The sequence below is a fragment of the Antechinus flavipes genome, chromosome 5 (assembly GCF_016432865.1).
Source record: "Antechinus flavipes isolate AdamAnt ecotype Samford, QLD, Australia chromosome 5, AdamAnt_v2, whole genome shotgun sequence".
Classification (NCBI taxonomy): Eukaryota; Metazoa; Chordata; class Mammalia; order Dasyuromorphia; family Dasyuridae; genus Antechinus; species Antechinus flavipes.
Window position 1 is genome coordinate 279,383,670 of NC_067402.1, and position 27,238 is coordinate 279,410,907.

A 27,238-nucleotide genomic window follows, 5' to 3' on the forward strand; every position below is an offset into this window, starting at 1 on the left:
CATTCTCTCCATTACTTCATATCATCTCTCCACAGCATCCCATCCATACTGACCTTTCCCAGCTTTTTAAAGCATTGCATCCTTAACTGATCTTGATCCATGACCAGACCTTTTGTCACTAGATTACCTTCTTCCTCAACATTTTTTAATGGAAGCATTTTATTCACTGCTGTTGTCTAATACAAGCTGAATTGTCATCAGTTATCTTGGATATATCTTCTCCCCCAGAGTGCAATCTCCTTGAAGGCAAGGAAGATTTCCCCACAATAGTAAGCACATAGTACATACTCAATAGTTACATAATGCATCAAACCCAATTGTTCTACTTCTAGTACCAATATGGCAGGACTCTAGTTCCCATGGTTCACTCTGGCCCAGTCAATCCTTTATGAGTTGTAACTATTCATGTAAAATTCCCTGGATCTCCCCTTTAGAAAACTGATCTAAATGAGCAACAGTGAAGTTTTTAGACTTTAGAATGGGTCAGAGAACACTGGTTCAAATTGTGAGGTCAGATTTGAACTCATGAATGCAACTCCTTCCTGGTTCCAGGCCCAGTTTTTCCACCATGCCAATCAGCTACCCAAGTATCATAATAGCTGTAAATAAGCCCCAAAGTTTCATTGTGTACTTTGGTCACTTACTTCCTTGGGTCTCAGTTTCCTAATCTATACAATGGAGGATTGGGCTAAATTGCTACAAATTAGAAATTGAACTAGATCTACAATCCTAGGACGCTATTTATGGATTGTAATCCATGGATCCTACCAATTTCAAGCTCCTCCAATTCTGCAATGAGAAAACTCATTCATATTTTATTCTAGTTATTCCTAAATTATGGCCCATGGGGCAGGAAGGGGCAAAGAGTAGAGAACAAAGACCAGACCAAATATGATGAAAAGATACCAGATCACAGCGGTTCAGTTCAGCTTGTTGCATTTTTTATTTAATCTTAAAAAAAAAAATCAGTATCCAATGAAAAATCCACTTTGGGTGAGTTCTCCAGCTTTTTCCCATGTGCCACTGAGCTCAAACAAACCAATGAGAGAAAACCAATTTTGGCTGGAGCCTTCAAACACACTGCACCAATTAAATTACACCAAATATATTATTATACCTTTGAAATGGCTTTCAGACCAATAAATAAAAAAAAAGACAAATTCAAATAAAAAAGTCAACTTTGTATTACAAAAAAAAAATAGAAATTAAATAAAAATCACAACACTGAGTGAAACAATTATGTGCAGTCAAGTTTTTCCTTTCTCTCTCTCTCTCTGTCTTCCTCTTTTAATCTTCTAGGAATGATAGCATGCCAGTAAAACCCCTACAGAACATTTCCAGTCTGACGATAAGCAATCGATCATTCATTCACATTTGTACTTGAGAGAGCAGGCTTGGGCAACACCCTCCCTCCCCTCCATTTTCAACCTGAAAAAAATGCTTCTGATATCTGAACCAGCTTCTCAAACATGGAGGCCAATTCAGGTTACCATAATTTGATTTCCACCTGGCACTTTCTGAACATTAGGGAAGATTTGCAGCTCACCCATGAAGGGAAGGATTGGTATACCCATTGGGCAGATGTGTAAACGGAGACACCAAGGGGTCTTGCCTAAGAGGGATGGATACCTGAAAGACCAGGTTCCCTTTCCAGCATCATTAATTCCATGGAAATTAATTAAACATCACTCCTGCGAGGATTGGTTAACGGGCAGGCTAGAATCCAGCAGAAAAGTTGGCCGAAGGTGCTCCCGACTGTTTCAAGTTTCTCTTTCCAAGAATCCATGAACTTTTCAAGCTCTGGAATCAGAGATCCTGGGTTAAGAATCCCACTTCTGATCACTGCTTTTGTGACATTGGGAAAGTCACAACTGATTCACCTGGAAATACGGAAGTTCTAAGTCAATGATCCTATGATATATTACTTGTGTGATTTTGAACAAGTTTTTGAAACTTCTGAGGCCTCAGTTTTCCCCTCTGTAAAATGAGAGGTTGGGTTAAATAGCCTTTGAAGTCCCTTCTTTGCTCACAGAATGGAATACAGGAGCACTCTAGGGGTGGAGGAGCTAAGAGGGGAAGAATACTTGGGAGCAAAATGGTATTTCACTGGCTTTGGAAATACACTGCACCAAAGTTCTTAAGAGTATTAACAGCTGTTTGGCAAAGAAAAAAGGGGGGTGCTGAAAGCAATGGGCACATCTGCAGCCTTTGTACCTGAATCAAGCGGGGGCTTCCCAACCAAGCCAGCTGTGGTCCACGGACAGCTGGAGGCAAAGAAGGTTCACTTTATCATCTGTTGAGTTTGTGATGTACAAAATGGCACAGGGGATGAACTCCCAAAAGCCTTTACCCTCCCCCACCCTTTATTTTTAGGAAACATCCATTTTCCTTATGGAGTGTACAGGGAGGAAGGGGGGTTAAGTCAACTGCATTAGGATGCAGTGGAAAGAACATAGATTGATTAGAAATCCTGAGAACCGGGTTCAAGTCTTGCCTCTCTGTGGGGAAGGCACTTCATCTCTTGCCTCTTCATTTCTTTGATATGTATGATCCCCAGCATGCTTTCTAGTTCTAACCTTCCCATAGGGCTGAGCCCTTCCTTTGGCTCCATTAGCTGGCCTGAGAAATCCAGGGGACAATCTCCAAGAGGGCAGGAGCTGGGTTTTTTTGTTTTGTTTTGTTTTGCCTTTTTCTGTGTATCCCCGTTGCTTAGCATAGTGTCTGGCATGCATTTAAGTGCTTAATAAATGTTTTATTGGTTGACTGGTTAAGATGGGAGCAAAGCAGTGCCCTCCTGGTGAGGAGACAGATGAGTTCTAGATATCATTCTTGATGCTCCAGAATCTCTAAGGTGCATTTCTTTCATCTTCCTATTCCTTCTTCTCCAACAGCTACGACCTCCCACAATTCTCTGCTCCCCAGAGCCTGGCAGTCGACTCAATGGTTCCAATTTGCCCAGGCCTGGGGAATCTGTAAATACCCTCCCAACTAAGGTTTATTCTACACTAACCCATCAAGAAGATGGAGAATTATTCTGGGTGCTACTGGAAGCCCAGTCAAACCTTGCCCCGGATAACTAGTCTCTGTATGAATCTGGGCAAATTGTTTCACATTTCGGTCTCATTTCCTCATCTATAAAATGAGGGGATTAGACCCAGTAGCCTAAAAATTCTTTCTATGACCCTGTGATCCCCATTTCCATTTAAAAGCCCAGAATTTTGATGCACCCTCCAAACCTTTACAATCTACTGAGTTACGTTCTGTTTGGGGGGGATGCCCATTCCGACGGCCTTTCCATTACTTGACCAATCACTACACCCTTCCCATATGCTAACGTTCTAGAAGCAACCTATTCTAAGCTCCCCAAGCCTGTGCACACCCCCTCTAGCAAGAGGGCACTGCTTGCAGACAATGGATTGGGCAGAGTTGAACCAGTTAACCCTTTGGAGACTACAGACACGAAAGGAGGCCATCCATCGGGAGCCTGAGAGGCAGTATTCCAGTTAATACTGTGACCTTAGAAAAGAGCGACTGATAAAAATGTCTCTTCCTGAGGGGGAGTCGCCTAAGCTAACACTCAAGAGGCTGCTTCCCCAGCTTTGTGTCGGCTGCTAATTTTACTCCCCACTCCCATGGAGCCTCTTCTCAGAGCTAAGAACAAATAATACACTTGAGAGAATTTTACCCCCTCTTTCCCCCACTGCTGCCCTTCAGGTGACTGTAAGAATGGGGTAAGTGAGATGGATTAAAAAAAAAATGGTGGGCAGCAAGAGGGAGATTGTGATTAGCACTCCAGAATCCATAACACTCTTGTGACCTTTCCATTTGGGGTGACTATCGGCCAATCCTCGTGGCTCAAGTTACGGATGCTCCTGCCCCTAAAGAAAGCTCGTGGAGGAGGAGGGCTTGGGGAGGAGCTGGCCACAACCAGTGCTTTGGGAAGCTCAATGGCCGGTCAATGACCCAGTCCCACAGACTCCTGAGAAGAAAAAGTAGCCTCCTTTGGGACCGATTCTTCCAATGCCAGTTCCCCCCCTCCACTGCCCTGGCCAGAAGCAGTCTGGATGGGATTTTGAACAAGAGATTTCCCTGATACTCCTGCCAGCTGCTGTGTCCTCTGAACAGATGGCATCAGGTACATGCTCATTAGACCCAATGGGCTCTGGGTAGCAGGGCACGCTCATGGGATTTGGCAAAGGAATATCCTCCAACAGGTTTTTAGATCCTTGCTGTGCGTCAGTAAAGCAGTAGCCAGCAGGTGTTGCCGCCGGTCCAAAGGCGAGTCATCGCACCTCTTCGCACCTCTTCACACCTCTCCGCCCTCCCCTCCCCATGCTCCCCAGCCACCCAGCCGCTAATTCAGTTTGTTACAGATTTCCAGGGCTTTCTTATACACCTGAGTCACATCGTCCATGTCCGTGAGCAGGGAAAAACTGTTGTCCACCAGCCGGTTCCGATACCGTTTCAGGTACTGAGGCCGCGGCCGGTTCTGAAGGCCCTCGAAATCCTGGATCTGGAGGAAGTTCTCGGCGGAGACGCAGCTCCGGATCCGCTGCTGGGCAGGCCGGTTCTCCTGCAAGTCAAGCAGGTCAAAGGAGTCACTGGACAGGATGCTGTCGTCGCTGATCACGCTGGAGGGACGACTGTAACTCCGAGAGAGCCCTTCCCCCGGCACGCCCCTTTCTTCCATGGATTCCAGCATAGGCGCCCCTGGGCTGACGAGGGTAGAGTCCGTGCTACTGGCCGAGTACTTGCTACTGTGTTTCAAGATGCCCTTCCTTCGGTAAGAGAGGTTATGGGGACTCCCCCGGGCAGAGTCGGAGACGCCTGGGGAGGGGAGATTGCTGCCTCCTGGGGCATCGTTGCTATCCAGCAATTCGGAGGACTCGCTCCGTTCTGGAGAGGAGTAGTACCCAGATTCTCTCTGCTGGGTCTTCTTTAAGATGCCCTTTTTGGGCATCGTGGCCGACTGCTTGGGTCCAAGTTTGCCAGCTCCCTCGGTCTCCACGGGGCTCTTCAGGGGCGCCCCAGTCCTACAGAGCTCCTGTTCCATTTTAAAACCAGAGGGCAGCGTGGGGCTGACCACCCCTTCAATGAAACCCGCGCTGTGAGACCGATGCTCGCTATTGCTCCGCTTTTTCAAGATGCTCTTGGGCCTTTTGGAGCTGGACTTGCATGGGCTCTCCCCTGGCCCATCCTGGCCAGACTGGGCAATATCATTCTCCTTTTTAGACTTCTTCAGTGACCTCTGTCTTTCCAACACTCCTTCTGAGGCGCCGGGCTTGGCCAAGCATTTGACTTTGGTCTCCCCTTCTGCTTGCAGGCCCGTCGAACGATGGTGCCAGTCGATGATCCGGGCCAGCAGCGGGGACTCCGAGTCCCTCAGAGCATCACAGTCACAAACGCTACTCTTGTAGCCCCAGTTGACCCACCAGTGGTTGGCAATGTCCTCGATGGTGGCCCGGCGTTCGGGGTTGACCATCAGCATCCACCTGATCAGTCCTCGGGCATCTGAGATCAAGAACAGAAAAGTCTTTGGTTAACAAAAAAGGGAAAAACTTGATCATAAAGAACGATAACTGGGTATGTAGATGATTAAAAAGGCACCACGAAGGAAGACCTTCACAGGAGCTCTGGATGCACCTACGCTACTGGCTCTCGGGTTAAACAGCTTCAGAATTTGTGATCCTTTCAGAATGATGTGCCATTGCATTATGAAGTAACTTTATTTAATGTAAAGGGGAAAAAAATGGACAAAAAGAGAAAAAAAGTTCTTGACCCAGAACAGGGCTACCAGATACCTCCAGTGGGTATCATTTCTACCGAAAAAGGAGAAACACAAAGAGATTACTAAATATTCCTTTATCACTTGGAAGGGACTTACTACATGCACACATATGTGTGCACATATTTCTGTGTACAAAGACACATGTAGGGGCGACTAGATGGCACAGTGGATAGAGCACCAGCCCTGAAGTCAGTAGGACCTGAGTTCAGATTTGATCTGTGTGTCCCTGGGCAAGTCACTTAACCTCAATTGCCTCAGCAAAAGAGGAAAAAAAAAAGACACATATATACACATATACTTTATACATATGTACATACGTGCATACATATATGCCACCCCATACACTATCCTTTGAAAATGAAAGGCAAAATCTTCCCTGGAGAAATGAGCCTGGGGCTGTAGGGGATCATGTATCAGGTAGGGGAAACTGAGGTCAGTGGATACCCACACAACTGTAAGGACTTTCTCTGAAGTTTTGATCAATTCTATGAAGGCAATAGCCACTTGGGAAGATGTGATACCTAAATAAAGTATTTGGTTGTATTGGGTCAATGATTCTCTATTCTATTAAAAGTCAGGTCATCTTTTTCAGGGTGGGAGTTGAATGTGTAGGGACCTCTTAAGTAAGGAAATTCTCATTCCAGTGCAGATTGCCTCAGTGACCTTAGAACCTCTGTGAAATAAAATTATTAGATCAGGTCAGTGAGGTCAACTCAAGTAGAAGTGGGAAGCCACTTATTGATTAGAAAACTATATTTTGATATTATCTATCTTCTATTTTATTGGGAGGAAGGGGCAGCTAAGTATCACAGTGGAGAAAGCATCAGGTCTGGACTCAAATTCAGCCTCAGACACTTATTAGCTATAAAGCCCTGCTCAAGTCACTTAACCCTTTTTATCTCAGTTTCCTCATCTGTAAAATGAGCTGGAGAAGGAAATGGCAAACCACTCCAGTATCTTTCTCAACAAAACCCCCCAAATGGGTCACAGAGTCAGACACATGTGAACGAACACACACACACATACACACACATACACACACACACACACACACACACACATTCACACACACTATTTTTAGCTATTTTGTTAAATATTTCCCAACTAAATCTGGTTCAGGTCATAAGTGTTTGACCTCTCAGGATAGATGATCTCTGAGATTCCTTCCAGTTTTTAATCTTTAAATATCTTTTGTTTTCACTTCTCAGATTGGCTAAGATGACAGGAAAAGAGAGTGATGAATGCTGGAGATGTGGGAAAACTGGGAAACTGATACATTGTTGGTGAAGTTGTGAACTGATCCAACCATTCTGGAGAACAATCTGAAATTATGCCCAAAGGGCTATCAAACTGTGCATAATACCCTTTGTTCCAGCAGTCCCATTACTGGGTCTGTATCCCAAGGAAATCATAAAGGAGGGAAAAGGACCCATATGTGTAAAAATGTAGCAGCTCTTTTTGTGGATTGGAATTGGAATTGGAAAATGAGTGGATGAACATTAATTGTCTCAAGAATGGCTGAATAAGTTATGGTACATGAAGGTAATGGAATATTATTGTACTATAAAAAATGATGATCAGGATTTTAGAAAGGCCTGGACAGATTTATATGAACTGATGCTGAGTGAAACAAGGAGAACCAGGAATACATTGTACATAGTAACAGCAAGAATGTATCAACTATGAAAGACTTGGTGCTTTTCTCAGTGGTTCTGTAATCCAAGGCAATCCCAATAGACTTTGGACAGAAAGTGCCATCTGCATCCAGAGAAAGAACTAAGGAGACTGAATGTCAATCAACCCATTCTAGGTTCACTTCTTTTTTCTGGTCCCCCCCCCCCATGGCTTTCCCCTTTTGCTCTGATTTTTGTCTCCCAGCATGACTCATAAAATAATGTGTTATTAAAAATAAATAAATAAATCTTTTGTTTTAAAGACATGTCTGGGACAGAGACATTAAGTGATGGCCCAGCACCACCCAGCAGAACAGAACTTTTATCCTTGGCCCAGTCCCTAATTCTGTGGCTATTTCAATGAGACACAGAGCAGAATGAAGGTCTAGTAAAAATCAGGGAGGGACACTTGAACCCAAGTTTTTTTGACGCCAAGGCCTGCTCTCAGTGCCATGCTCTGTTTTTCACATAATCCGCCTTCTACCTCAGGGTCAGGCAAGAGAACTGATCTGTATCAGGGCTTGCTCTCAAATTACAGCCCGTCTGCTCTAACCGCTGGGAAACTTCTGCTCTCCCAGACCTAGCTGAAAAGACCTTATTGGAACTTCCTGGAGGCCAGACAAACCTACCATATATCTTGGTTTATGAGGTTGACCTTCTGGGGTTGGAGAGGGGGAGAAGTTCCCAAATTGGGGTCAGTTTATAGGCCAAATATTTCAGAAGCTAAGTCCCTGCCTGACCCCCTCCCAGTGGCCTCAGGCCTACAAAGTTGCTCCCAGGCTAGTTGCTCCCGGGCCTATATCCTCTACCTCTGGGCCACAGCTGGATAAAGGAAGAGGTTTCTCCACGGGCTGACCAGAATTTTGATCTCAAAAAATTCAGGCCAGATTATATACGTCAGGTGAATTGAGACTGTGATATATGATAGCCCTGACCAATCAAAAGTTATTTCAAAAGGGGAGGAGGAGGAAAAGGGAGATATGATTGGTTAGAACAGCAAGGAAGGGGAATGCAGATATGGTAAGGTTTAATACAGTGTCACGAACATAGGGAAGGTTCCAGCTGCTGGGACCTTACAGCTGTGAACAGAACTTTTATCCTTGGCCCAGCCCCTAATTCTGTGGCTATTTCAATGAGACACGGAGCAGAATGAGGGTCTAGGAAGCTCTGAAGCAGGATATAATGTTGGGGAATTTTCCAAGGAATTTTTAGGGTTCTTTTCTTTCTCTGTTGGGTATAGCTCTCTCAGAGATTAGAAAGGGGAGACAATTAGGAGATCAGGGACCCTCTGGTATACTCGCTGTAATAAATGGATGCCCAAAGTATTAACTGGGCTTGAGAAGGCAGCATTATTAACCTACCCATCAGCTCTTAGCGGTGATCCCCCTAGATCTGTTACACACCTGAAGGTTGTGTGGGCTCCCGGTATTCCCCACTGCTGATCTGGCGGATGAGATTCTTGTGATCGAAGCCATCAAAAGGCATTGTCCCATAAACCAGAGTGTAAAGCAATACGCCCAGGGCCCAGCTGTCCACCTGGAGCAGAAAGATAAGAAGCAGAAAAGAAATAAAGGTCAATTCTAGTAGTCCCCTTAGATCATGGGACCTTTTTCTACTACAGCCCCACTTTGGCAATCTGATGAAGCCCATGGACCCCACCTCAGAATGTTTTAAAATACATAAAATACAGAGGATTTTTTTAAAAATGCTTTAATAGCTTAAAATTGCACTAAGACTTTTTGAAACATCCTATATAGTTATCCAATTAAAAAAAAAAAAAAAAACAAATTCACACAGTCCAGGTTAAGAACCTCTGACCTAGACCATTAACAGAGCCAAGCAAGCAGATGGCTTCAACTTTATTCCCCTTTAAGTCATCCAGGCTGCATTTAGCAACTGGCATGTGGTAACTGTCTGTGATCGACAGATGATCTCCAAAGCATTATAGCTGAATGTCACAGGGCGTTCCAGGGAGGGAGACCTAAGTCCTTCCTTCAGTGACTATGGAAGAGTAACGGTAGGTGATCAAAAATTGGGCAGCCAGATGGGGCAATAGAAAGTAGGTTCAGCTTTGAATCAGGAAGATTTGAATCCAAATCCAGATTCAGATCATTCCTAATTATATGGCCTCTGCATTCCTTCATTCATCTGCAAAATGTATATATAATTTTCTATAGTATTATATTATTATATGAATGCATATATATATATATATACACACATATATGAATAAAGTGTTTTGCAGTCCATAAGGCCATTTGTAAATGCTAGCTATTCTTCTTCTTCTTCAGAGTCTTCACATGTATGCTTCTGGTTTGACAAATAGCTTTCCTAGGGTCATGACCAACATGAGGCAGGGCCTTTAAACCCCCAAGTGACCTCTCTTCAAAGAATATGGAGGCCCAAAAAGTTAAGACTTAAGAGCCAAGTCTAGGGCAGAGATAAGACTACTATATTCTGTCCTAGTAATAGCACATTGAGTACTGTTAGGAGCTGTTAGGTTCCCTTGTTAGGAACGACGCTGATAAACTGGGGAGTGTGTTTAAATGCATCCAGGATGGTGAGGGGACTTTGAATCATGCCTTATGATGACTGAGTGGACAAACAGTAAAGCTATAACTGGCTTTGGAATTAGAGCAACTCTGCTTTTTACTCCCTGAATGATTTTGAACAAGTAATTCCACCTTCCTGTGCCTCAGTTTCCTCACCTGTAAAACAAAAGGGCTGGACTAGATCAGGGGAGTCATTACATTTTTTTTTTTAATAAGCCTTTCTGAGCATACTCTTGGACATCTATGCAACCTTCCCCTAGGTTCTTAGAATCATGCTTATTACCTATACTCATAAATGAAGAAATGCTCAATTTCAGATAGAGATCGGCAAGAATGAAGATATAAATGTATCCCCACCCAAGTTCACAGATCCCTTGAAATCTATCCATTGACTTATGTTAAAAATTCTGACCTCTAAGGTCCCTTCCAGTTTTAACCCAGTTTCTATGTTTAATCTGTGTAAAATATGGCAGCCCACAAAGCTGAGGTTTGGGAGCCTCAATGGAAACCCAAGAGCCATGAGGCAGAGAAGGGAACATGCTAGCTATCTTTATAAATGAGAGATTTAATTTTTTGTTCGGTCCCAGATGGCAGAACTGGGACTTATGGGTAGGAGTTACAGAGGCAAATTTAGGTAAGATTTTAGAAAAAATCAACTTAATAATTTTGGTGGTCCAAAGATAGAACAGGCTGCTTTCAGATAGTTAGTGAGCTTCATATAATGAGTTCTCCATCACTGGAGGATTTCAAGCAAAGGCTGGTTGGCCACTTATCAAGTCTGTTATAAATGGGATATCACTAAGGCTAGAGTGAAGTGCCTTCATGGATGGGTCCTCCAAGGCCTTCAAGTCCAACTTTCTCATGTTATAGATGAGCAAACAGACTAATACTCTTGCTATTCTTTCTAATATTTCATTTCATTCTTCTTCACTTGAACCCAATACTCTAGCCCACTGAGGTCTTTTTGGATCCTGTCATCCAAAATATCCCTCAGGTTTTATGTCACCTGAAAATATAAATCACATGATCTAGGTCTCACAAAATTCTGTTTAAAGAATCCTCAGTTAGGGGAAAGAAGAACATAAAGAAAAATGTCTCTCTCTGTGTGTTTTTAATCCATAGGAAGAATTCACTGAAATTTATTTTTGTATTTTAATTCTACCATCACACCAGTCACATCGCTTACCTCAGGTCCTCTGTAAGGTCTTCCATTGACAATTTCTGGGGATGCATAAAGTGGACTCCCACAAAAAGTCTGCAAAAATTTATCCTTTTGATAGAGGTTGGAAAGACCAAAGTCAGCAATCTGCAAAGAAAACCAAGAAACCATTGTGCTCATTAATTCAATTCAGATCAACTCAGTTCACTGAGCATTCGTTAAGACCCACAGTGCCAACTGCCTAGTTCACTGGAATTCTGGCCAACATTTCTGACATCTACACTTGTTCCATCAAACACTATCATTTCCCACAGGAGCATTCCTCCAATAGACCACAGGGCTGTATTTCCAGTATTCTTTCTCCAGGAGAAGATCCATTTGACTTAGGAAAAAAGAAAGTTACAATAGGAGATAGCCACACACACACAACAGATATGTTTATTGTCATGTGTGTAGCTTAGATGGATTCATTCACTGGAAATTTAACTTTTAAAAATCCCACGATCAAAAAATTGACTTCTTACCTGCCTAAAAATAATCATAGAAAGTGACAATCATTTAATGGAACACCTGTCTAATAGAATGAATATAAAATAATAGATAGCCCTTTACATTGTTAGCATGGCTTTTAATTTACTTTAAATATTGTTTACATTGAATATTGTTGATTTTTTTTAAAATGTCAATTCCCATTATTGATAATTGAGCAAAGTTTAAAGCAGAGGTTCTTAACCTGGGGTCTGTAAATTTTTTTTGTTTAAATATGTGTGTGTGTGTATGTAATTTCACAAAATTCCTTTATAACCCTGTATATTTTGTTTTATACCCTTAAAAATAGTGTTCTGAGAATGAGGACATAGGCTTCTTATCCTTAGGTTTGTTGTTTAGTCATATTCAACTTTTAGTGACTCCATTTGGGGTTTTCTGGACAATGATACCATAGTGGTTTGCCATTTTCTTCTCTGGTTCATTTTACAGATGAGGAAACTGAGGCAAATAGCATGAATGGTTCAGGGTCACACAGCTAGGAAGTATCTGAGGCTATATTTGAACTTATGAAGATTAGTCTTCCTGGCTGCAGGCCCAATATTCCATATACTTCATCACCTAGTAGCTCCCTGTCTGGTACATTGTAAATGCTTAATAAATCCTTGTTCCCTACTTCTGTCCCCTCCTCCCCCTCACCCCTAATGTAATTCCCTTTCTATATTCTGCTAAAAAGCTTTGCCTGAGAAATCTCCATTTCTCTAATTCAGAGCCCAATTGGAACGCCACAGATGGTTGGTTGCAAAGGCAAACACTAGAGAGAGCCTATTTTGGTTTCTTTTTTTTTTTTTTTAAAAGAAAAGACGAAAAAGAAATTTCAATTGAATGAATGGAATGTCATTGAAAGCAGCTGGGGCACGATGGCTGCCCAAGAACGCCATTCACTGAGCTCAGATTGCACTTAATTATGGAGATTCCACTTTCTTATTGAGCCCCCCGAGGAGCTGGCAGAAAGCTGGTCCAAAGGCCCATGAAGTGTGCCCCGTCAATCAGAGGGCAAAGGGAGCTAGATCAGGGTACAATTCTCCCGGGCCATTCTCGAGCATCATTGTCTCTAAGATGCTGCTAAGCCAGGGCTGAGGCAACACATTCTCTCTCTGATATCTGTGGGTAACAGCTTTGGAGCCATCTCTCCCTTTCAATCTCTATCTCTGTCTGTCCATCTGTCTCACACAATGTCTGCCTCTCTGTTTCTGTGTATGTCTGTCTGACTGTATCTGTCTCGTGTGTATGTGTGTGTGTGTGTCTGTCTGTCTGTCTGACTGTATCTGTCTTGTGTGTCTGTTTCTCGCTGTCTCACAAAAATGTCTGCCTCTCTGTTTCTGTGTATGTTTGTCTGTCGTATCTGTCTGTCTCATGTGTGTGTGTCTGTCTGTCTGACTGTATGTCTTGTGTGTCTGTCTGACTGTTTCTTTCTGTCTCACACAATGTCTGTCTCTCTGTTTCTGTGTATGTCTGTTTGACTGTCTAGTTTTGTGTGCGTCTGTCTCTGTCTCACACAATGTCTGCCTCTCTATTTCTTTGTATGTCTGTCTGACTGTATCTGTCTGTCTTGTGTGTATGTGTGTGTGTCACACACACACACACACACACACACACACACACACAGAGCCAACAGCCTTCACACTTTTGATCCTCCAAGCCTGGGCCAATCTTGTTTTCACGTGGCCCACTTAGGCTGAGAATATTTACATTAGGGCCAACTCCCATCCTCACAGACTGATGTTTATCCACTTCCCTCATTAAAGCTGTCAGAGCCCCTAACACAAGATTAATAGAAAATCAAGATGACTTCATGTTCTGGGCACTTCCGTGAAAATGTATGAATTCCAAAAAGAAAAAGAAAAAAAAAAAACAAGAAAAAAAATAAAACTTCCCTCATCTGAGGAGTTGAAAAGCTTGGATGTTAACTCCAAGCAGCAACATAATAGGAAGAATTATTCATGTTTATGACTGATGACATGCAAGCTATTCATTCAGTCAAACATTTATTATAGATCTACTTTCAAACAATTAATTAACAAGCATTATTAAGTACCTGTTATAAACTAGGTTGGGCAGCTGGGTGATACAAAGCATAGAGCACTAGGTCTGAGTCAGAAAGACCTGAGTTCAAACCCAGCCTCAGACCCTGTGTGACCCTGAGCAAGTCACTTCATTTTGCTTGCCTCAGTTTCCTCATCTGGAAAATAAGCTGAAAAAGAAAGGGCAAACCACTCCACTATCTTTGCCGAGAAAACAGCAAATGGGGTCACAAAGAATCAGACACAAATGAAACCACTTGACAACAAAAAATAAACGAGGCAGTAAGGAAATATACAATGACAAAAATGAAACAATCCTGCCCTCAGGGAGCTTATATTCTCCTAAGACTTAAACACATATGCTCAGAATAAGTCAAAACAAAGTAATTTCAAATGGACTAAGAATTAGAGAGATAGGAAATCCTGGCTTACATTCTATGGAGGGAGACAGTATTTAAATATACAATTAGGTACAATTATAGATACAAAGTAGATACAATGAATACCAGGCTCATTTTCCCACTGGGATATGGTAGAGATACAAAAAACACTGAATTGGGAGGCGGAAGATCTGGGTTCAAATTCTTCTTTGGCTATTTTGTAACCAAGGGCAATTTCATGTTTCCACATCAATAAAGCAAAAAGGCCTCAGACTTTCCAATTCTCAGTCTATGATCTGATTTTGTGAATGAGAGAACAATGCCTTCAGAAAGGGGTCAATGTCCCAAAGCTAGTTATTGGCAGACAAAACAGGATTTCAAACCCAGTGCTAATACTCTGCGCGGAGACTTACTCCCCCAAATCCTAGAAAGTTCTGTAGCACCGAAAAGACTATCAATGTGTCCAGCCCTTCTTTTCTCAGATGGGCCCAGCCCAAGGTCAAGGAGCCATGAGAACTACCGGCGTGTCGAGGGCCATCCAAGATACAGAACCTCAGTTGTTTGCTCAAGAAGACTCTTTGGGAGGACAACAGGGCTCTGCTCTGGAAGAAGACATTTCATTGACCCAGCTGGGAATCTCTGAAGAATGTATATATTCTCTGGTTCCCACTGATGTCATAGCATAAAACCATCTCCCTTCCCCCAAGTTGCTAGACAACAGAGACTCATTTGCGAGTCTTTGATCTACCAAGTAACAACCACACCATAGGATACAAAGATACAGTAGTGGATGCTGGGTAGAAGGCTAGGAAAACCTGGATTCGAATACTCATTCTGACTCATAGGTATGTGACCAGGGACCATTTGTTCCCCCAAGGGGAATTTCAGTTTCCTCATCTGTAAAACCTCATCTGAGAAGGTTGGGCGTAACAGCTTCTAGTTCTAAATCTGTTCCCATGACCCCTCTGAGCTTTGGTTTTCTCATCTGTATAATAGGCATAACTGTCAAAAATCACTGTTAGCTTATTTTTCAGATGAGGAAACTGAGGCAAATAGGTTACACAGTAAGTATCTAAGGCTGGATTTTAACGTGAAAGTAGAAGGGTATTGACCATTTGAGTTATTCTTGAAATGTTGCTATAAATGAAATCCTAACTACCTAAGCAATTTTTCAAGAATAACTCAAATAGTTAAAAAGTGTGAGTTCAGTTTCTTCTAAGTGGCTCCAACACACTTCCCAGACTTTGTTTCCATTATTCACCTCAAGGTAGCTCTAATCCAAATTTGGCATCCCCAGAACCCATTGAACCTAACCTCACTTCTAGGCCTTTACTTCCACATGGCCAAATGGCTAGAACCCCATCTCCTTTCATCCCATCCACCCTCAAACCCTAGTTTATAATCTAGGACAGTTAAACAGCACCACAATGTATAAAGCTCTAGGCTTGGAATCAGGAAGACTCATCCATCCTTACTAACTATGTGACCCTGGATAAGACACAACTATTTGCCTCAGTTTCCTCATCTGTAAAATGAGCTGGAGAAGAATATGGCCAATCACTCCAGTCTCTCTGCCATGAAAATCCCCAATGAAATAGAGTCACACACAATTGAAAGACTAAACATCATCTTAGGTCATAATCCATTTTCTCCCTGAAGCCTTCTCTTTCCTAATAGGAAATAAAACTTCTGTGCTCTTTGTATACCTTGATCCTGAACTAATTTGTCTTATAGTCATCTTACCATCCCAACTAGACTATACACTCTTTGAGGACAGAGATGGAGTTTTATCTCCCTCCCACCCTACCCCTAGAAGCATATAATTTTTATTTTATTTATTTTAGTGACTTGCCCAGCCAGGGTCACAGAGCTAGTGTTAAGTTGATTTGAACTCAGGTCCTCCTGACTCTATTGCGCCATCTAGCTGCCCCCCAAGTAAGAGGCCTTTAAAAGCTACCTGTGATTTCATCAGTATAAAAAGCTTCCTCTCCTTCTGAGGCTCATTTTCCCCATCTTTAAAATAGGGTCAATATCATTGTATCTATCATTAACCAAGTTAGGTCATTGGTGTAAACCAATTGAAAAGCACCAAATCAAAACAAAACAAAATCATTAGTCCAAACTCTTAACTTAATCTAACAATTCTTGGAATGGAATTAACTTCCTTTATCTGCAAGCGATCCATCAACAACCATTCATTAAGACTTTACTATGTGCCGGGAACAGTGCTGAGAGCCGAGGTCACAAAGAAAAAAGCAAAATGAGTCCTTGCCTTTAAGGAATTTGCATCCCTCCCCATTCCACCCCGCTCCCTCCAATTTCATTCTGACTTTAACCAATGCCCAATAACATGAGTATTTCCATATGAAGCTGCAAATGAATAGTATTTTTGTTTTTTAGCATATGGCCCACTTGGCCTGATCTGGCCAGAGCTGTCTTGTCTGCTACAGAGATTCTTATTTTTTTTTTTAAATACTTCAATGATTTTTTTTTTCTTTCCTTTCCCTCCACCCCCATTTTGATAACCTAACTCCCCTTCCTCTGGGGAAAGGAAGAAAACTAAAAACCCTCAGATCAGATATGCATGGCCAAGCAAAACAAATGTTTGCATTCTAATGAGAGAGGCAACATGTAAAATAATTAGATATATAGGAGATAAGTGGGCAGCTATGTGGTACAGTGAATAGACTGTACCAGATCTTTTATCAGGAAGACCAGAGTTCAACCTCAGAAATGCACTAGCTATGTGACTCTGAGCCCAGATGAGATCACAAAGAGCCGGACACGGCTGAAATGATTAACATAGAAGATACATACAGGAACTTAGCCAATAAGGCAGCTGGGGACCAGTTAAAACTGGTTGAACAAGACTGAAATGATTAAACATCAAAGACATACACAGAAATTTAGCCAATAAGGCAGCTGGGGACCAATTAAGACCTTCTGAAGAAGGTGGGATTTGAGCTGAAGGAAACCAGGAATTCTAAAAGGCAGAGGTGAGAAGTATTGGCCAGAATTGGGGCGCAGCCAATACAAAGATGCAGAGATGGGAGGTGTGTGATGGGGGTAAGGGACAGCAAATAATTCAGAGATGATGGACTGAAATATGTGTGGAAGGGATAGATAGCATGGTTCAAAAGGTAAGAAGGAAAATGGTTGTAAAAAGCTTTAAAAGCCCTCCCAACCCTCCCAAAAAATGACTTTTTTCTTTGAATGGAGATATTAAAGAAGCTCAATAAACACTCCTGCTAAATGCAAGAATATAATCTTGACACAGCTATTAAGCCTCTGAGGCTGGATTTTCTAAACTCAGGTTTTCCTGACTCCAGGCCCAGCCCTCTGAGAAGAATGATCAACTCATTACAGGCACTGATTTAGAGCCTTAGAAGTCAAGACTCCAACACTCCAATGGAATTCACCCATTGGGTAGCATCCTCCAACGATACAGATGGCGGTCCATTAGGTCTGTAAATTTGTTAACCTACCAATAATTTATTGAGCACCTTTTATATGCTAGGCATTGCAAGTGATACAAAATATATGGGGTCAGGCAATCAACAATAAATTTTTTTAATCGACTTATTCTAACAACAAATTATAATCAATAATTATATGGTAGCACTGTACTGGAGTAAACCAGTTGCTGCCTCCTAGGAGCCTTCAATCTAGCCGTTAAAAGAAATAAAATCATGTCTAAGAGCTTGTTACATAGTAGATATTTAATGAGTAATTAATGAAATTGCCAATTAGCAATTGCACAGCTCTTTAAGATTTACAAAACACTTTATGCTATTTGATCCTTGCAATAACTTTGAGATAAAGGCTATTAATTATCTCCATTTTACAGCTAAGGAAACTGAGAGGTTAAAAGACTTGCCTACAGTCACACAATCACATTGAGTGGTGCAATTATGGTCAATATCAGCTTGAAAGAATAGTCAAACGAATACATTTTTGGTGGAATTGTGAACTGATCCAACCAATCCAGAGAGCAATTTGGAACTATGCCCAAAGAGTTATCAAACTGTGCACACCCTTTGACCCAGCAGTGTTTCTACTGGGCTTATATCCCAAAGAGATCATAAAAAAGGGGAAAGGGACCCATATGTGCAAAAATGTTTGTGGCAGCCTTTTTTGTAGTGGCAAGAAACTGGAAACTGAGTGGCTGCCCATCAGTGGGAGATTGGCTGAATAAGTTATGGCATATGAATGATATGGAATTATTATTGTTCTAGAAGAAATGACCAGCAGGATGATTTCAGAGAGGCCTGGAGAGACTTACATGAATTGATTCTAAGTGAAACCAGGAGCAGAACCAGGAGATCATTGTGCACCACCACAACAAGATTATATGATGCTCAATTCAGGTGGATGTGGCTCTTTTCAACAATGAGACGATTCAGACCAATTCCAATGATCTTATGATGGAGAGAGCCATCCACACCCAGAGAAAGGATTGTGGGAAATAAGTGTGGATCACAACATAGCATTTTTACTTCTTTTGTTGTTATATGTTTGAATTTTATTTTTTCTCATTTTTTTCTTTTTGATCGGATTTTTTTTGTGCAGTAAGATAGTTGTATAAATGTGTATGCCTACATTGGATTTACATATATATTTACCATGTTTAACATAAGAAAAAAAATAGTCAAGAAAATGTCACTCCCTTGTCTTTGAAGCGTTAGGGGGGTTATGGATGTGGAATACTGCATATGCTGTCAGACACAGTGGGATGTCTTTATTGGGTGATTTTGATGAAATGCTTTCCACCATCCCTCCCTTTATTTTATAATCTTGTTACAAGTATAGCTCGCTGGGTAAGGGAAAGAGAGAAGGAAATATTCAGAAATAAAGGAAATTTTAAACAGAAGGGAACAAAAAAAGTAAGATTTATTTTTTTAAGATAAAGGGGGAAAAGCAATTATAAATGCTTTCCCATTGTAGAATGGACTGCTTCAGGACTCTCTTCTCAACTGATGGTCTTCAAAAGGATGTGAACTTTGAGGTTAAACTTAAAGTTTGCAAGGGGGAGAGAAGTAGGAAGAGTAATCCAGTTGGACAAAACAATTGAGGTGGAAGAAAGGGAGTGATAAGATACACCATAATCAACAGGGAACTGCCAAAGACTCCCATGAGACTTCGCTCAGGGCCAAATCCTGAGCTAGATGAAAATTGGGGCTTGTGCTTACAGGAACAAAAGACCTGGATTCAAATCCTACTGCACATGATTAGCTATATGATACTGAGAAAGCCATTCCATTTCTCTAGCCCCATTTTTTCATCTATAAAATTGGCTCTAAATTGAGCTCTATGATCCCACGATCTTGAAATCTAGGGGAAAGAACAGTCACCAGGAGATCAAGTCTAAAGTGAAAAGCCTATCTCTGGAGCTTTCTATCTGGGTGACCTTGGGCACATCTGTAGGTGCTCCTTAACTGTCCCCAAGTATCTTCATCTATGAAATGAGGTGGTGGCCTCTGAGGTCACTTCTTGCTTGAAATCTATGATCCTTCTTATTAAACTCTGTTAAGTCAAGGATGCCTGTTTAACTCCCTGCAGATCTCCATTTCATTTCTAGAACCAAATCCTTCAGTCCACCTTTCTAAAATAGAAGAACAGCATTTACATTGTCACAAGAAGCAACAAGAAGCAAGAATTTCTATCCTTACCACTTCTGGATATGATGACCTGGAAGTAAGAAAGCTTCCCAGCTCTCTTTGAGAAAGTCCCCAGCCTGGGGCCACTGGGACTGTGCTCTCATTACAAGTCACTTTGCAGGAAAATGCTATGAGAATTGTCAACATTCCATTCTCCCATCACTATTAATTGCGAGCTAATGACCACGCCGGGTTCTTATTTTAGAGACAGACTTCCACAGAGCATGGAACGTAGCCAAAGGAAGAAGTGCATTTCTCTCTCTCTCTCTCTCTCTCTCTCTCTCTCTCTCTCTCTCTCTCTCTCTCTCTTTTTGGTCGACTGACGGGAGTGAATATTTTTAGAATCTACACCCTTTGCAACTGCCAGAGAGCTCATTTCCAGCTCCAGATGTGTTGGGTGCACAGAACTATAGGACTGACTGCAGAGGGAAGGAGGATAAGCTGCTCTGCTAATAGTGAGACTACAGAGAAACAGGACATACTATACTGGGCATCCACAGGATGTGAGCAGGCTTTCAAGTCACAAGGCCCCCATAACCTTGAAAGGAGGAAACGAGATCCAAAAAGTATTATTGGAGGTGGGCTCCAGATTAGAAACTGTTTGCAGTTATCCCACTGATTGCCTAAGAGACCATCTGTTAGGTTCCTCTAAACTACTTTAGGCTGCCGACTATCTGAAGGCAAAGCCAACTTGCACATCATGGGCCTGCAGGCCAGCTTGTGGCCATGTGTTCAGCTTTGGGTGCAAATGCTTTTTATAAATGTTTCCTGTAAAAAGGCTGAGTCAGGAGGAGCTGAGAATATAGGGCGATCGCACAATCAAAGCCTGGAGGAAAACAACAAAAGTCAGGAAGCGAGAAGCTAAAATGGATGGATGGGGAGTCCTGAGACAAGACCCAGGTAAAGCAGTGGGGGATCAGAGGCATGTGGTTTTCTCCCATAAAATATGGGGATTGTGCAAGTCAATCTCAAGGTTCCTTCTGATCCCCCAGGTCATAGAACAATAAATATAAATAACATAAAACAATAAAAATAAATAACATAGAACAATAAATATCTCAACAGTCACCAAATCCAATCCCTTCATGTTATCATTAAAGAGAGTGAGGTCTAGAGAAGTCCTCCAGAATCACAAAGGCATCAAGGACCAGAGCTGGGTTTGAATTCTATCATTCCAATTGTGGATGGTGAGTCCAGGGGAACAAACATAAGATCTTATCTCTTAGAGTTAATTAATAGAAACTCAGAAATGGTTTAGTCCAACTTCTTCATTTAAGAGATGAGAAAACAGCAGCTGAGAAAGACCTTGCTTGCATTAACTAGGTAGTATGAAAGAGGTTTTGAAAAAGGCCTTGTGACTCCAGAGCCAGTAGTGTTTTCTTTTTTTGCTGGGGCAACTGGGGCTAAGTGACTTGCCCAGAGTCACACACCTAGGAAGTATTAAGTGTCTGAGGCCAGATTTGAACTCAGATCCTCCTGACTTCAGGGCTGGTGCTCTATTCACTATGCCACCTAGCTGCCCCACCAGTAGTGTTTTCAGTGTACCAGGCTACCTCAAAACCATGAGCAGAACGGACAATTATTGTGCAATAAGAACTGGCAAAGATGAGAGATTTGCAAAAACTTGAGAGGACTTCTAGGAACTGATAAAGAGTGAAATAAATAGAACTTGAAGAATATACACAATAATGATATAATATTAAATGACTAAATGAAAACTTAAAAACCAAATTGAATAACTGAAAAATCAATGATGGTCTCTTAGAATGAATAATGCCCTCCTCTCAACATTGAGATGGGGACTGCTTGGGCAGAATGTTGTGCCTTATGGCACCTGAGAACGTAAACATTTGTCAAGTCATTGACAAATTGCTTTTCCTTTGTTACCAAGGGGAAGAGGATGTATGAAAATGACCATGATTTTTTAAAGATATCGATAAAATTTCTTTTAAAAAAATATTTCAGTGATGCTAATGTTATCCCTTGTACAAATGGAAAAAAGAAGACAGTGGCTCTTAAGGTGAAGAACACATTTTCTGTTTTTTTCATTTTAATTTGGAAAATGCCAAAAAGAAAAAAAAAGAGTCAATTTTCTAAGTACAAACGCAGAGTTTGGGCTCATCAGAATTTTCATTTTAAAAGCGCTACCCCAGGCACAATAGTTTCAGGCTTGATGGGCTCAGCTCCCACTGAACTGTCTGACCCAACATAGTTTCCTTTCTAGCTTATGCAAATCATTCATTCTACTAGGATTCCAGCTCATTGTCCCTGTACAATCACTGGATAGAATTCTAACCATTCTTCTTTTCCCACTGGGGAATTTTATGAGTAGCTAGAAAGCTATTTGGCTTACCTCTACTGGGCCTACATCATTCAGACCAAAAGGTCATGCCTCGATGGAAAACCCAATCCCAGTTCATTCACTGCCTTGAAAAAGGCTCTTTTTTGTTTTGAAAGCTTTGGAGGAGGGAAGCAATGTTCCTAACTGCCTCCCTCTTACTGAAAAGATAGGAAGGCAGCAACAGAAAGGAAAGGCTTATTATACAAGAAAATATTCATAATAGCACTTTGGGTGGCAATAAAGAAATGAAAATAAACGGGTGCCCATAAGTTGGGGAATGATTGAATAAAGATTCATGAATTAAAGGAATATGACATAAAAATGATAAATTCTGAGCAACCTGGGAAATTTTTCTCTGAACCAATGCAGAGCAAGGTAAGCAAAATCAGGACAACAATATACAAAGCAATCACAGGAATGTAAACAAAAAGAACAATATAATGAAACTGAATTTTGTGTAATGGTCCATCTTAGCCATGAAAAAGAGATGATTTCACTGAAAAGTAAGGGACTATAGGTATAGTATGTTGTTGTATGCTAACAGATACATCAAGTGGTTTTGCCTAACTTTTTTTTTTTTTTTGTTTCAAGAAAAGGTTGGGGAGGGGGAGAGAGGAAAATGGAAAGGATTACAATGTAAATGAAATTAAAAAATGAGATAATTTTTTAAAAAGAAGCCATCGTTATTCTTTACGTAGTACAGCCAACTTATAGTAAAATGTATACTCTTTTATTAGATACAGTTTGGAAATTTCCTTTACATTATTTCAAATCATGGCTTATTCAAATGTACATTCCTATAGTTTTACCTCATATAATAAAAATTATACACCCTTAAAGTTGGAAAGAGTCTCAGAGGTTGTCTAAGATCACATTTCTATTCCCATCAAGGAATCCTTACTAAGCCATCCCTATGGTTGTTGTTGTTTGTTTTCCTTTATTCTCAAAGAGGACCATGACATCAGGGATGTGATGCTATGACACTGGACTCAAGAGAGGGAAGGCTGTGCAAGATCACCTGTCTTACTTTCTCAACCAGAGCCATTTGGATCCTTCCCTGACAGATGTTTGGATATAATAGTACCACAGCCATATAGCTTGGACACATATAGTATCATATATTGGAGGCATACAGTTCTAGCCTCTCTTTAAACACATATAGTACCCCAAGAGTTAGTACCTCATAAAGTGTCCATGACCAGAAAACTCCTTCCTTTTAATTCCTTTTTAGTTCTTCCCTTTGGGGCAAAACAGCATGTATCTAAGCTTCTGAGTATGTAAAGACAGCCATGATGTTCACCTTCTGTCTTCTCTTTTCCAAGCTCAACTCTGGAAAGTTCTCTGTGCTATCAGCCCAATGTGACATGGTTTTCAGGTACCCAATCACCTCTTATTTATCAATGTCCCTTGTAAAATATGCTACTCAACACTGAACCCATTACTCCCAAAGTAGGCAGTATCGAGACTACTTACTCTTCTCTAGACACTATAGTAGTCACCACCATATAGGCAAATCCCACTTATATTGACAGTTAAAACCAATTAAGATACAGCCAGTCAGAATCTTGTACTCTGCACAGAATCCAAGAGTCCATGGGTATGGTTAATAGCAGAGCATTAGCTTCTGGAGACAGTTACACAGGATTATCAGATGATAGGAAAGTTGAAAGAAGCATCTGGTCTAACTCTCTTATTTTAGAGAGGAGATACATAAGTCTGGGGCAGGTTAATGTGACTGCCTAAGTTCATATAATAAGTGGGATAGCTGGGGTACAAACCCATGTCCCCTCATTCCCAAAATAGTTTTCTTTCCAATAATCCCTAATTTATTATCTCATCGGATCCTCACAACAATCCCATTGAGGTAGAGTGTGGATTTCATCATCATTACAGATTAGGGAATGAAAGCTTAGATATTATGGTTTGTCCAAGGTCACTCAACTAAGTAAGAAATAGTGGCTTTGACTTCAATTTGGGTGTTTTTGCATTTTTTTTTAAACAATTGTTGGATCATACATTTAAAGTTGGAAAGAACTTTAGTCATCAAGTATAAACTTCTCATTATCCAGAAAAGGAAACTGTCCAAGGTTATGGACATAAAGTCAAAGCTGGGATTTGAACCTAGATTCTCTGATTCCCAATTCAGTATTCTTTCCATTTTCCCATACTGCCCCTCTCTGCTGTCCTTGACCAACATTTCCTTTTTTCCCCATGGATTGCCCATTAGACTGGGAAGAGAAGACTGAGCCAGGATGACCACTCATTCATTGAGGGTGAAAAAGGTAACCGAACCATGGGAGCTGGGAATCATGGTACATAAACAGAAACCCGGAAGGCCAAAGCAACTCCATCTGAGTAAAGGAAATCTTCTCCCCATGCCTCTGGGTTCCCTGGATAGAAACAACAACAAAGGAAGCCGAGAAGGACCCTTCCCATGCTTTGTCTAGGGATCACTGACATGCCTCTGACGTCATGGATGGCCAATTGGGAAGCCCCGACAGTGCCTGGAGACCTAAGGCCATTCCATACTAAAGCTCATGTGGTGTACAAGGTTTATTTTAAAACTGCATTTGCTTATTTTCTAGACGCGATCAAAAGGACATTCAGAGAGGTCAGTAGGAGGTACTTGAACCTTGTAGGCCAAATAAGTTTTTTCTATCCCCAGCAGCCGCCAGCAATAATACTATCTATAAAGTAAACTCTTCAATGAACATACTTTGCTCTTTTCCACAAGCAAATGTTGATGCTCCTTCCACGATTTGTTTTATCAGGGGCTTGGTGGGGAGCTGGGAATGAAGCAGAACAGAAGATGGGCAGGAAAGAATAGTGATCCCATCGATTCTCAAATATTTACAACAGCTCTTACTGCAGCAGCAAAGGATCAAAAACAAAATGGGTACCCACTACCTGGAGAATGGCAGAACAAATCATGATATATGGATATAAAAGGATATTATTTGCTATATTTTTATGTGGTAGCAAATTGGAAACAACCTCAATGGCCATCGACTGGGGAATAGCTAACCATGTAATTATTTGTACGTGAATAAAACAGAATCATATTGTGCTGTTAGAAATGATCAACATGATAGATACAGAGAAACATGGGAAGACTTTTATAAACTGATGCAGAAGAAAAGAAGTAGAGCCAGGAAAACAATGTACATAATGACTATAACAATGTAAAAAAGAACTAACAAAAGGAAACCAAATATATGGAAAACATAATGACCAGCTTAGCTCCAAAGCATACATATAAAAAGACATCTTCTTTCTCACTTTGTAGTGGTAAGGAACTCTAGGTATGGTACACTGCTTATAATCACCTTTTCCAATCTTGTGTAGTTTTGCTGAATTGTTACTTTACCCCTCTCCTTTTTATTATTCTGTTTTGTAGGGATGACGCTCTAAGGAGATAGAGGGAGGAATAAAGGATATATTGGGCAATATAGATGATGTAAAAGCAAAAAGTAGAAATAAAAATTGACTTAGAAGAGGCAATGTGCTTATTTGGCTTATCCATGTTTCTTTTGTTATAAGGACAGAGGTAGAGGGGGAGAAGAATCATTGACTCAGAAGTGAGTATAATGCTTTAATTAAGAGCATCAATTGAACAGACAGATTTCAGAAAAATTTAGAAACAACTTGTATAGTGAAGCAATGTGAAATAAGCAGAACCAGGAAAACATTGCACACAGTAACAGCAACATTGTGTGATGATCAACTATGAGAGACTTAGTTCTTCTCAGCAATACAATGACCTAAGACAAGTACAAATGATTCACAAAGGAAAATGCTGTTTATAATCAAATAAAGAACTGACAGACTCTGAATATCAAAGTAAGCTTTTTTGTGGGGGAGTTTTCCCTTTTGATCTGTTTCTTCTATCATAACTGTGACCAATATGAAAATGTTTTACAAGATAGCACATGCATAACCTATATCAAATTACCTACCATTTTAGGAAAAGGAGAGAAGAGGGAAAGAGGAGAAAAAATTGGAACTCAAAATCTTATAAAAATAAATGCTAAAAATCGCCTTGACATGTAATTGAGAAAAAATAAAAATACTATTTTAAAATATAAAAAGAGCACCAATAAAATGTGTCTCTTAAAAATGACTCCCAGTCCTTCAGTGATGTCAAACTCTACTTGGCCTTAGTTGCTTTTAGTATTCCTAATATGGAATCGTGAGTCAAAAAGAAAGGGGATCAACCCATGGTAGGATTGGAATCCAAGCCCTTATTCCAAATCTAATGCTCTTTCTATAATACCACCTTTCATAGAAGTTCTGACCACTTTATCTGGAGAATGGACAAGATTATTTAAGAGCGGTTCAGCCTGTACCTCCTTGAAATACCCCATCATGTATTCTGAGTTAGCAATACTCAGTGGCATCCAAAGTTCTCCCAAAATGGCAGACTCTGAGAGGAGCATCCCCAACCCGTTGGCAAGCAGTCAAAAAAAGTCAAAGGTGGTGAAGGCAGATCTGGAATGAAGCTACTCCCTTTTTGAAATGCCCAAGGCAATTACCCCAGAGCCTTACCTTAATATTACAGTTATCATCAAGCAAAATATTCTCCAGCTTCAAATCCCTATGGACAACACCATTCTGAAATAAAAAGATGAGACATGGGATGAGAAGGTTGGGAGGAAAGAGACAGAATGAAACAAGGAAAATGGGAGAACTGAATGATGAGAGAGAATAAGATTGAGGGGGGGAGAAAGGGAGGAGAAGGGAAGGAGAGAAGGGGGAGAGACGGAGAAACAGAAACAGAGAGGGGAAAATGAGTCAGAATGATACAGAAACAGTGAATGAAGAGAGACAGAATAAGACAAAGACAATGGGAATAGGCAGAATAAGACTGAGAGGGGAGAGGGAGAGAGACCAAGAGAGAAGGAGGGGGAAGAGAGAGAGAAAAGAGAAGGAGGAGGAGGAAAAGAGTCAAAAAAAGATACAGGGACAGTGAATGAAGAGACAGGGAGAATACAACAAAGACAATAAGCATACACAAAATAGGACTGAGAGGAGAGAGAGAAAAAGAGGAGGTAGGGAAGGAGAAAAGGGGAGTCAAAAAGACAGAGAGAACATGAGTCAGAAAGAATGATACAGGGACAG

The 27,238-nt window shown here is 41.1% G+C and overlaps 1 protein-coding gene across 1 annotated transcript in view; it reads right to left on the minus strand.

Annotated features, from left to right (window-relative positions):
* Positions 1-919: 919 nt before the first annotated feature.
* Positions 920-27,238, minus strand: part of NUAK1 (NUAK family kinase 1) — a 79,440-nt gene continuing 53,121 nt past the window's right edge. The window contains exons 4-7 of the mRNA XM_051961457.1: positions 26,666-26,731; positions 11,200-11,319; positions 8,865-8,997; positions 920-5,511 (exon numbers count right to left, since the gene is read on the minus strand). Of these exons, the coding sequence (XP_051817417.1) occupies positions 4,355-5,511; positions 8,865-8,997; positions 11,200-11,319; positions 26,666-26,731 (1,476 nt within the window). The 3' untranslated portion in view covers positions 920-4,354. The remainder of the gene's footprint in view (positions 5,512-8,864; positions 8,998-11,199; positions 11,320-26,665; positions 26,732-27,238) is intronic.